Source organism: Mus pahari, chromosome 14, assembly GCF_900095145.1.
Source record: "Mus pahari chromosome 14, PAHARI_EIJ_v1.1, whole genome shotgun sequence".
Taxonomy (NCBI): Eukaryota; Metazoa; Chordata; class Mammalia; order Rodentia; family Muridae; genus Mus; species Mus pahari.
In genome coordinates, this window is record NC_034603.1 from 17,420,513 (window position 1) to 17,433,286 (window position 12,774).

General features: G+C 41.5%; 1 protein-coding gene across 1 annotated transcript in view; it reads left to right on the plus strand.

The window, feature by feature from the left end:
* LOC110332585 (olfactory receptor 56) overlaps positions 1–10,301 on the plus strand; it is a 52,029-nt gene extending 41,728 nt beyond the window's left edge. The window contains exons 2-6 of the mRNA XM_021213858.2: positions 169–423; positions 3,170–3,264; positions 5,528–5,598; positions 5,632–5,782; positions 9,093–10,301. Of these exons, the coding sequence (XP_021069517.1) occupies positions 9,114–10,061 (948 nt within the window). The 5' untranslated portion in view covers positions 169–423; positions 3,170–3,264; positions 5,528–5,598; positions 5,632–5,782; positions 9,093–9,113 and the 3' untranslated portion in view covers positions 10,062–10,301. The remainder of the gene's footprint in view (positions 1–168; positions 424–3,169; positions 3,265–5,527; positions 5,599–5,631; positions 5,783–9,092) is intronic.
* The last annotated feature ends 2,473 nt before the right edge of the window (positions 10,302–12,774 follow it).

Here is a 12,774-nt window from a genome sequence, read left to right on the forward strand (position 1 = left end):
GCTGTCTTGTGAGAGGGCATGTGATGTTTTGCTGAAAAAAGACACTTGAGAGGGGGTGTGTGATGTTTAGAAAGAACATAAACAGAACCCCACAGACAGTGAGAGGATACTCTTGCGTTGCTACGCCATGCAATGCTTTTCTGGCTTTCACTGGTCTTCACTTCATAGAGAGAACTATGCCAAAGAACATCTCAAGGTATTCTGACTGATTCTGGCCATTTCTGCTGACTCATGCTGATTCAGAGGAGCCTTGCTGTTCCTGTTGGATTGTGTTGCCACATGCTGATTCATGTTTGGTGTTTGCTATTGGACTAGACTGCTGGTATCCTGACAGCATAGAGTGGAATCACCCCCCCCCCCCCAAGGAACTACTTCTAAACACCTCCACAACCTCCTTTTTCTATTCTCCCCTACCCCTGGTTGGTAGGTAATAACCTTAGAGTAGATTTTGAAAAAATCAAAGCCTATACCTGCCAGTCAGCTCATATTTTTACTGACACAGAAAAATAGCTTGATTCAGAGTGGGGTTAAATTGACCACATATACTGTTATGTTCTGAGGTTTTTTTAAGCTTAAGAAATTCCACAACAATAATCTCCACGTAGGGCCAATCAGAAAAAAGGTCAGTTAGACCTGTTCTGTCTAGGTAGCCCAAATAGCTGTGGCTTCCTGCACCTGTACAGGAGCTCATTTTAGCTTTTGCCATGTAAACTGGTCCCGAGAATCATTCAGGGCCACAGTCAGCTCCCAAGTCTGGTCTGTGGCCCTGATCAATCAGTCTCGGGGTGTGCATTCAATAAACCAGCCCTGTTTAACTGAGATCAATGTCTGAGTCATTTGTGTGGCAATTCCCAGTCCTCAACAGTATTACAGTGGAACGGGTACATATCTGAATTCCTTCTTGACCAGGGTATGGTAGCAAAGGGGTCTGTACTGTCTCACACTGAGGAAAGAGCTCAGTTGCCTATAATCCCCATCCTTAAGCACTCACCCCTCCCCTAAAAGAGGCACTTATTGAACTGTGGGGACCAATGGAATGGTCAGGGTATTTGGCTAACGCATTGCTTACTAATGGTTCATCAACCGCCGATGGAACTAAAACTAGGGAAAGGAACAGCCTATAGATTGGGGGATAGAATGGCCCATACTGAGAAAGGAAACACAAAATCCGTGCAGCACTATAAGCTATAAGACAGACAACTAGGAAAGCAAAAGGAAAATCCTTATCTTCTTCAATTCATGGTATGTATGAAATGGTCTATCTATATGGTCATCAAAATGGAAAATCACTAACTGGCAAATAAATGCCAAAGGTCATGGGAGGTATGAGTGGAAATGGCAAAATCTAGTAAAACTTAGCAAAGACATCAAATTTTATTTCACACATACAGGCAAGACAGACAAAATATCTGAAAATAGTGAAATACTAGAGAAATTGGCATCATGCTAATGAAGACGAGAATATCAAAATTTGCCAGGGTACAAATTCAGAATAAATAAGCAAGAATGATAAATTTCACATTCAAAAATTTCAAAAGTTATATTATAACTTATATTATATATTTATAACTATTATATTATATTATAACTATTATTTTATGTATATTCATATTCATATTCAGGTATATGTATATTCATATTCAGGTGATATATAATAATCTTCACATAGTTTAGTTTCAAATTTTCAAAATAGTTTTTAAATTTTCAATTGAAAGATAATAATTTTTCTGTTGCTAAAAAACATTTGCCCTATGAAAGATAAAACCTGCCCAAAAGGGCGACCCCTTCCCAACCTCCAGAGTTAGGGCTGGGCAGGCTTTTGCTTTTGTTTTTCCAGGAGAATAAAAGCATCCAAGTAATCCAGAGACCACTGGACAAATGAAACAGATGAAGAAAGAGCTCAGATCATTGAGAGCATATGTCCCAAGTAAAAGAGCAAATTGGCCAAGTGGTATTGACCAACCCCAGCTTGTCTCTGCTGCCCCTCTACAGATATAAGTGGCAAATGGTCTTTATGTGGTCTCAATTATCTATAGATCAGCTTTCTGTTGTGATACTGGTAGTCTTAGAGAGTACTAATTCTAGAAATAAGCTTCATCTAGCTTCCTTTGCATGTTTCCAGCTTTGAGTCTAAAACAGGGAACTAGAAACAAAGTTTGTGTACCTCAGATGCATTTAATAGATTGTGGTCCTCAAACATTTCTGAGATCTGCTGAATATAGCATTTAAAATGTGTAAGTTTTCTACCACTGCTAACAGTAACCATTGAGGTCTCCAAGAAGATAATGGGGTCCTGCAAGGACCAATCCACCTGGATTGCAGGAATGTTAACAATTTGGTGAAATTTCCCCATGCCTCTTCTGCCACCAGAACAGAGCAGTGACACTACTGGGTTGACTGATGTGTTCTACACAGCAGGGATTGCCCCTAAACTGATAAACACCACTCAAAGATCAGCTTCGGACTACAAACTACTCAGGACATTCAAATTTCCAAGTTCATATGAGACTGACACAAACATTTTACAATAATTTGAACTTAAAATACTTAATCCTAAGACTGCCAAATACAACCAAGCGGGACATTGAGGAAAACTTTGCAGAAATAGCTTTATTATTGTAAAAGTTTTACTGTGTTCTAGTTGAACTCTTCCCTTTTTATTTAGACAAAAAAGGGGGAAATGCTGCAGCTATTTGACCACACTGTGAACCCCAAGATTGTGTGGTTTACTGGAAAAACCTGTTTCTAGTTGTGGTGGGCTCTGTCTTAGCATAAACCTTTAATCCAAGAGCTTTTTGTTTGTTGTAAACAAGATTAAATAAAGTGAGCCATAGGCCAAGAGGCAGAGCAAGCAACCAGTTGACAGGGAGTGAACATGGGAAAAAACCATAGAGAGTGAGAGGAAGTCAGGAGGATGGGTAGAGAGACCCACAGGAAGTAGAAGGGAGGGACATTCAGTTTGGAGGGTTTTAAGATGGCACACAGAGAAGGAGAGCTTCCTTTTCCTTTTGGGACATCAGCTGAGGAGGAAGGTCAGCTGGGTGCTTTCTCTGCTTTTCTGAGCTAGCAGGTTTCCACCCCAGCCTCGGACTCCTGAGTCTTTATTGGTAAAATTAAATGATCAAAGTTTTGTTAAGAACAACAGTGCTGTAATCATTTGTGTCTCCAGTTGAACCATCTTCATACCTGGTGTCACTGAGAACTCTTGGTTGGTTTGTTACCTGGAGAATCCATCTGTTCTGGACAAGAGAAACTGGAAGAATAGTGAGTGTTTTAAAAACTGGTTGACTGAATACAGCAGCCGAGACTGCCTAATTATACCAGTTTATTTATTTGAATAAATAAATAATTTTTTCATAAAATATATTCTGATCACATCTTTCCCCTCCCCCAACTCCTCTCAGATCCTCTCTACCTCTCCATGAATCCAAATCCACACCATTTCTCTCTCTCTCTCTCTCATATTAGAAAACAAACATGCAACTAAAATATACAAGCAAACACACTGGAACAGGACAAAACAAACAGGCAAGAGCCAAAGAAAAAGCACAAGAAACACAGGCAGAGACATACACACCCATACACATGGGAGTCCCATAAAAACACAAAATTCAACACACACACACACACACACACACACACACACACACTCTGTGGGGATGTGACAACCAGCCCTAATCTGATGGCCTGGAAATAAACTGCTCTATCCAAGTTAATTAGTGACACTTCCTCCAAAGTGCTCAGACCTGTGTAATAATTCACATATAACTCCTCTGTGATGGCTAAAGCAAGTTAATATGATACCGAGTATCTCTTAAGAGCCACTGACCTTTGCCCTGGAATGCCCTGAGGTGAGATAAGGGTAAGATGATGGTGTTACTGCATTCTGCTTTTGTAAACTCGCCTATTGCTGTGGGACTGGGAGGAAGTGGCCTTTTTATTATGACAGAACAGGAAATAAAAACAACCGAGGGTTGTAAAGCAATTTTCTTGCCCAGCTATGAATTCCATAGATAATTATGACAAACACCTTTGATGTCCACCTTTTTAAATGCTTTTTTTTTTTTTTTTTTTTTTTTTTTTTTTTTTTGATTAGTGCCGTTAGGCACAGCACGTTGTTTGGCTCTAAGGATGCCGTCCTGCTGGCAGTGAGAATAAACTTATTTAATCTATATAAGTCTATAAGTCTAAGTTTTTTATCTTTCCCAGTGGACTCAAACACACACACACACACACACACACACACACGTTTGAACTTGTATATGCATGTGTGTGTGTGTGTGTGTGTGTGTGTGTAGAGAGAGAGAGAAAAAGAGAGAGAGAGAGAGAGAGAGAGAGAGAGAGAGAGAGAGAGAGAGAGAGAGAGACAAAGACAGAGAGAGAACAATTCTCCACAAATACCATTGAGGTCATCTTGTGTTGGTCATGGGACCTGCCCTTAGTGTACCCCATGAAGACTCAGTTGGAGAAAACTAATATTTTCATTTGTGGGTGGTTGTTGATTGGAGATAGCCTCTGGATTTGGGATGAGGGCTTGCTACGATCTCTGTGAGTTCATACGTGCATCAGCCCTATTGTGTCTAGAAGGCCTTATTTCCTTGGTGTTTGTCTTCCATCCCCATCCTGGCTCTGACAATCCTTTTATCAATTCTGCAAAGTCTCTGAAGTGCATGAAAACCTATGGAAATGTCATGCCACTGTCTTGTGGATGTGAGTGCTGAACAGTTCCTTCCCCCTCTTGTCTAAGCTTAGAATTTCCTTGAGAGTAGGATTCACCTGTGCTTGAATCACATTCAAGTCACCTCTACTCTGCGTCTTACTCAGGATTACTACCTGAAGTAGGTTAAAGGACAGGTCTGGCTTGGGTTACTGGGAGCGATTGAGTGGAGGCACATAGGTAGAAAGAGGGATTGGGGGACTCGGGGGGGCTATGGGAGTAGAGCAGTGGGGATCTGGGAAGGTGTTGCAATGGGAAGTAAGTAGAGCACCAGGGAAGTTTCTCCACACTCCTGCTAAGGCCCTATGGCCTTTCCTGACACGTTTCCTCATTCAGTCCCCACTGGCCCTGTTTGAGCCACTTTGAGTTTCTTTAATTGCAAGCCTGGGAGTTCCAATTGCAGGGCTGGAGTTTATGGACTCTCTTGGGAGACAATGGCTTCACATTCCTTGCTTAGTGTCTGTGTTAAGTACCTGTGTGGGCAGTAGGAGATAATTCTGGGACTCAAGTGAGAGACAGGTGTCTTGTAGAAACTGTGCAGGCATGAGTGGTTGAGCTCCCATGTCCCCAAGCTTCTGTCCACTATTTCCTTGACTAAGTCTCTCTTCTCTCTTCTCTCTTCTCTCTTCTCTCTTCTCTCTTCTCTCTTCTCTCTTCTCTCTCTCTCTCTCTTCTCTCTTCTCTCTTCTCTCTTCTCTCTTCTCTCTTCTCTCTTCTCTCTTCTCTCTTCTCTCTTCTCTCTTCTCTCTCTCTCTCTCTCTCTCTCTCTCTCTCTCTCTCTCTGTCTTTTTTCCTGCTTTTGTTTGGAAGGGGCAGTTGTCTGTCTGAGCCATACCATCTGAATTAGAGTGGCTGGTCCAGAAGCTAATGAGTCTACACTGGCTGAGGGGTCCGTGGAGAGGGAACTGAGGAAGGAGATCAGAGCTAGGGGCATAGATACCCTCTATCCCCTCTCCACCAGAAAATGCAACAGAAGAATGGTGAAATAAATTTGAAATGAGAAGTTTCTCCAAGGGGCATTTCTGCCAATGTTTGCCCCTGACCCCACAGGAGACCCACTGAAAGGTGAGTGAGGGTTATTCCCCCTAAGATAATTCCTCTCATCCGGGTAGCTCTTATTACTGACTGATGCTCTGTTTCTTCATTACAATATGTTTACCAGTATTTCTTCTGCCTTAGGCTGTCTGGTACTATTAGAATGACTGTTTTTTACTTTCTTCTTTTTAAAGGAAGAGAGTTTTAGTGTAATGTCTCTCCGCTTGTTCCCCAAATAATATTGAAAAGCTTAGTGGCTTCTTTTATGTTTCTATTTCTAAGAAGAAAAAAAGGGAAACCATTACATAAGAAACCGTTTTTTGTTGTTGTTGTTTTTTAAGGTTAGCCTTAGGAGGAGAAAAAAAAAACATGTGAAATTCTAGGGGGAAAAATCCTGAGTTGTTTTATACATCAAATAGTCAGTCACTCAACAAGTATTTACTGACATCATAACACATATGCCAACAATGTCATAGGAGTCTGGGAATCTTCTTATGTCTCCAGTCATAGCTGGAAACGTAGGTTGTAGTTAGGGAAGCAGAAGCCAAATTATATAAATAGAATGCAGCATGTGCTATAATTCTGCCTGCTGTAAAAACTCAAGGCAGGAAAGTGATGAGGGATGGTGGAAAGATTTCATGTCTCTGTTTTCAGGGTAGTCATCACTGAGAAGGTGAGCAGAGTGAATAAGAAAAGCTTACCCATGAGGAGGGAAGAATGAGTGTCTTCAAAGACTCCATGACTGGGATGAGCCCATGGTTGGGGAGGAGCCTCAGGAATGCTGAGTCAAGAGAATTCTAGGGAGCACAGAAGAAACAGTCTGGATGGTGATGGAGGGACCATTGATGAAACTCTCACTTTTTTTTCAGAAGCACTTTGGGTTATGTTCTTTCAGGAGAGGATCCACTTCAGTGTTATGTGTCCATATACTGGGGTGAGAATCAAGTGCACACTGGGTGGCCAGTCAAATGTGAGGCTGCTGCTCTCATCTGAGGGCAGTGTTCATTGTGGGGCTGGGTAGAAGCTCGAGTAGAAGAAGTACTTTGGAGAAGGTCTGATCAGATAAGAAGCCAGTGGCTTCTGGTAGTTGGGATATGTGCTTGGAGAAGGAAAGGAACCAAATATGGTTGAAATGATATGACTCAGACAGCCAGAGTGACCAACTAACAACTGAGCTGAGAAGGAGGCGAAGACAGATCTTTTCCTAGAGAAGACTGACAGTGGTTCCATTTATCCACCTTAGGAAAACTGGCCAATTGAATTCAAAGAAACCATAAAAGATGGAGAAATGTTGCTTATTAGTTCACAGTATAAGAGAGTTGGGATGAGGAAGAGGGGTGGGGAGTCTGTGTGGCTGAATGCCTCTGTCAGTCGGACAGAAGGTTCTCAGCATACAAGAGGAACTTTTGTGAGCATTAAAGGAGACCCAAGTTATTTTTCTTGGTTGCGATTAAGACCAATATATCTAGGAAGGGGCTTTAAGGCTTTGGAGACAGTAACTCACTCTTATAGAAAAGCTCATTCCTGGGTATTGTTCAGAAGAATATCTGGGAACATATGCTGGCACATCAGATATGTTGTGTTCTGTGGAGAAATGGATGATGTGACAGCTTCTTGATCATTGGTCTGATGTAACACATCCTAATTTAGGGAGTTACCTCGGGTCTTTCTGTACATTGAGATGGATGTCCTAGGTAATTCTTCACTTTTGCAGTGGGTGGGCTAGGTAGACACCGATACACCAGCACAGGAACATCCCCGAGGTGCAACTGCCATCCATTTGTGAAGGACTCCTTATGTTTTATAAATAGCAGAGGCTATTTCCTTCACTAACGCTCATTTTCTCACCAAGAAAGGAGTCAGGTAACAAATCACTGTGCTCAGATCAAGAAAGAAAGAAAGAAAGAAAGAAAGAAAGAAAGAAAGAAAGAAAGAAAGAAAGAAAGAAAGAGAAAAAAAAAACTCCCTGAAATCAAAAGAAAGGGATTTCTGCTTTTGGAACTTGGAATTTTGAATCATGTATTTCATCTGCATTATCTTCTTTAGCCAGCCATATTCATTGAGGTCATGCTATGAACTAAATGGCTCCCCTAGGGGCTGTCCGGATGCTACTGTAAACAATAGATGATATTTATATCCCAGTGAGATGATACAGACATTAAAATAGAAATAGAAGCATCTATGCAGTCAAATGATAAGTAATAAAAATTAGACCTTGGAGGTGTAAAACAATATATATAGATATAGATATAGATATAGATATAGATATAGATATAGATATAGATATAGATATAGATATAGATATAGATATAGATATAGATATAGATAATTTCTAGAGAATCTGGTGCTTGTGCAAGGATGGGGTGGTTTAGAGATAGGAATCTGGGTAAAGAGCCTGCCTCAGAGGCAAGCGTGGAAGAATGAAAGATCAAAAAGGCAGATATGTTCACTATGATGAAATTTAAAGAAGCACAATGAACATCAGGGAATGGGAATGGTGTGAACTTCAAGACACTAGTGGGTGCAGATATGTGAATGTGTGTTCATGTATGTGCAGACACATGCATGGAGGGTCTTGTTTGTCTGCAAAAACCTGATTAGGCTAGTTTAGGGAATCATTGATATACTTTCAGTAGGAGTTTTTAAAATCACTGTACACTTTAATAGAACCATACAAACTATTGTGAAAATAGATTCAAGGGGTTTACAAACAGTAGCTGGGAAACCATGAAAAGCTATATATATATATAATCTCATATATATATATATATATATATATATATATATATATATGAATATATATATGTGTGTGTATATATATATACACATATGTTTGTAACATACATGTGTGTGTGTATGTGTATATATGCCACATGTGTGTGGATGCATTTAGAGGCAAGAGCAAGGCACTGGATCTCTTGGAGTCAGTGTTACAGACAGATGTGCATTGACTAAGGTGGGTTCTTGGAACTAAACTCATGTCCACTGAACGAGCCACAGATGCTCTTAGCCACGGAACCATTTCTCCAGGCTCCCATCCCAAAGTCTTTACCACCCTTCTTCACGATATATAAGTTCTCTTTTGCAGAGTAAATAGACTCAGGAGTGTTAAATTGTGATCCCAGCTACTTAAAGTCAGTGCTGTATGGTAAAGCCAAGATGCTACTGGCTGAAGGAGGATTGTCCAATAGCTCTGTGACTCAACAAAAATAGATTCTATCGTTCTTGGTATCGAGGTAGACAAATATAAACATGAAATATTTTTTGCTGAATTACCAAGCTGTATCTGATTGAAGTAGAAGGATCCTGAAGCAAAGAACTTCTCTGCCTCTATTTTCAGGTGACTGTGAATCACTGAACCATGGGAATATGGCTGAACGAATCGTCTGTAGATGGGTTCATCCTCCTAGGCATCTTCTCCCAGAGCCAGACTGACCTTCTCCTCTTCTCTGCAGTTATGCTGGTCTTCACGGTGGCGCTCTGTGGGAATGTCCTCCTCATCCTCCTCATCTACACTGACTCTCGACTCCACACCCCCATGTACTTCTTCCTCAGTCAGCTCTCCCTCATGGACCTCATGCTGATCTGTAACATTGTGCCAAAGATGGCAGTCAACTTCCTGTCGGGCAGGAAGTCCATCTCCTTTGCGGGCTGCGGTGTACAAATCGGATTTTTTGTCTCTCTTGTGGGATCAGAGGGACTCTTGTTAGGACTCATGGCTTATGATCGCTATGTGGCCATTAGCCACCCACTTCACTATCCCATTCTCATGAGCCAAAAGGTCTGTCTCCAGATTGCTGGGAGTTCCTGGGCTTTCGGGATCCTTGATGGAATAATTCAGATGGTGGCAGCCATGAGCCTGCCCTACTGTGGCTCACGGTATATAGATCACTTCTTCTGTGAAGTGCCGGCTTTACTGAAGCTGGCCTGTGCGGACACCTCCCTTTTCGACACCCTGCTCTTTGCTTGCTGCGTCTTTATGCTGCTTCTTCCTTTCTCCATCATTGTGACTTCCTATGCTCGCATCTTGGGGTCTGTGCTCCGTATGCACTCTGCTCAATCCCGAAAAAAGGCTCTGGCCACCTGTTCCTCCCACCTGACAGCTGTCTCTCTCTTCTACGGGGCAGCCATGTTCATCTACCTGAGGCCAAGGCGATATCGTGCTCCTAGCCATGACAAAGTTGTCTCAATCTTCTATACAGTTCTAACTCCTATGCTCAACCCCCTCATTTATAGCTTGAGGAACAGGGAGGTGATGGGGGCACTGCGGAAAGGACTGGACCGTTGCAGGGTTGGGAGCCAACATTGAAAAGCCATGGCCTAGTGCCTGGTTGTGTTGCCTGATGTTTGTATATCATTGGTAAGTCATCTTTGTTTTTTGAATCTCTGTTTCTTTATAGATAAAACAGAATCACGACATGTCCCTCTACCACAAGGATTTTGTAGGGACCAGTTCCAATGAATCTGAAACCCCATAGGGGAGCACTGCTACACTATCATTGTCATTATTGATTGTTTGTAACATCCTTGAATTAAACATACTCTTATTTCTCAGTTATTATTGGTGATAGTTGTCTTTATTGAGTGCTTGTTAAGGACTGGAATTGTCTTACTATTCAGTTCTGTACTATTTAATAGGTAATTTAGGATAAGAAATGTGGGTATCTTAAATGGAAATTTTCTAGGTGGCAAGAAATGAATGTCTATAGTATTTGAATACATCTCTCTCTCTGTCTCTCTGTCTCTGTCTGTCTGTCTGTCTGTCTGTCTCTCTCTCTCTCTCTCTCTCTCTGTGTGTGTGTGTGTGTGTGTGTGTGTGTGTTCGTTCTAGTCGAGGCTATAGAAACTGTCTTTTAAAATGTTGTTTAAGGGCCAGTGAGATGTGTCCGTTCTAGTCGAGGCTATAGAAACTGTCTTTTAAAATGTTGTTTAGGGGCCAGTGAGATGGCTCAGCAGGTAAAGGCGCCGGCTTCAAAGCCTGACAACCCGAGTTTGACTCCAGAACCCACACAGTGAGAGGAGAGAGCCACTCCCACAAGGTGTCCTCTGACCTTCACGTGTACTCCAGGACACACATGTATTTACATACACAGAAAAAAAATGTAATCTTACAAGAACCTGAGTGAGTGTATCTTTTAAATTTTGGGGAGATGTGCTTCTTGGAGTCCTTTCCCTATTTCCAAATTCAGTGCTCATCTTTTCATGACTTATAGTTCTTTTTTCCTTACAGCGACTATGACCTTACCAGATATGTGAGGCACAGATCTTGTCTTCCCTTCCCTAAGCTTTCTTTTTACTTTTGGGTAGTAATTGATGGTAATTACTCTTGGGTAGTAATTCTGATGCACAGAACTTTTTAAGATTTTATAAAGTCCAGTTTTTGTTCTGCTTGGGGCTTTGGCATTGTAACTGAGAGTTCACTGTGATATTCAAGGCCATGAATATTTTTCCCGGACCAGTGGGACTTAGTTATTCCATGGTTCTCGAGGGGGACCGAGCCTAATGGAATGGGCGAGAGAGAAAGAGAGGGGGACCCTGCAGCAGCGTTGTCAGAGTCCGTTTAATGAGGAAAAAAGGCTTTAGTTATATACATGGTGAGGGGGAATAGGGAGGGGTTCAGGAACAATCAAAAGAAACAGAGCGAAGGACAAATGAGGATGCTGATCGCAGGTTTGAAACTCTTGTGATTTATCTCAGAGTGCTGACACTGCTGCTGCTGCTCTGGAACACCGGGTGGCTTATCTTGAAATCCGGGTCCTCCTTTACAGCTCAAGGCGGCAGCTCCGGACAGCTCCAGAATGCTGGATACTCCTTTAACAGCCCCCCACCCCCACCCCGTGTTTGTTTATGGCGTTTATGCCCGGAATCTGCTGATTTCCACGAACAGCCTTGAGGGGAAAGGGGGTGACTTGGCTCTTAACAAAGAACTATATGCTCTCAGATGCAGGCTGTAAAAGGCCTGGTTTTTCTCAGCCTGGTCTCCAACAAATATTGACTTCCATATTTTAAGGATTTATTGTTTTCAGTCTTATATTAATTCATTGATCCATGTCCAGTCCATTGTGGTATACCGTGCTGTATAAGAGTTGAACTTCATCCTTTTTGCATTTGGATGGATGTCCAATTTTTCTAATGTTTGTTGAAAATACAGACTTCTTCCTCCACTAAATGACATTAACATCCTTGCCAAAATCAGTGCACCATGAATATGTGAGTTTATTTCTAACCTCAACGTTCGCTTCCAGTTTTCTTTCTATCCATGCTTATGCCAGCAATGCACAGTTTTGATTGTTCCTATTCCAGTGTTATGTTTTGTATTTTGAAATTAGTGACTGGGAACCCTCCAACTTTGATCTTTTTCAAAATTATTTTTCTACTGGGATTTCTGAAATTTTCCATAAACTTAAGAATTGACTTTTCCATTGGAAAAAAAAAGCCATTGAAATTTTGATAGCAATTTCATTGGGTCTATATATCACTTTGAGTAGTTTTGTCATCTTAACAATGTCAGATATCTCAATCTGTAAACACTGGACAATCTCATTGTTTAGTTAAATGGTGTGTATATTTGATTGTTTGTTTGTTTGTTATTCTTGGGTAAATAGTTGAATTTACTGCCTGCTCAATAGGAGAATATTTGTGTCTTCATTGTAAACCTAGCCAACTAACTGTGAAAAGCTCTAGTTATGTTGCCCTGGCTGGCCTGGTACTCACTATATAGAAAAGACTGACTACAGAGCTCTGTCTGCTTTTGCCTCATGAGTGTTGGAGTTAAAGGCATGTGCCACCATGCCCAACCCTCAGTATAATTTCTAACTGCATTCAAATACTTATCCTTACACCCACCAATAGGTATAGCTGTCATTCCTCATCCAAGAAACTTCATTTTGCAGCAGATGGACACTATGACAGAGATCCACAGCTGGCCAAAAACGTAGACAATAAGTGACTATAGGTGCCCAGCCCCAAGTCATCTGCAAAGCAGCCCCTACACCTAACGCTCAGGAAACGTCGTGGGAGAG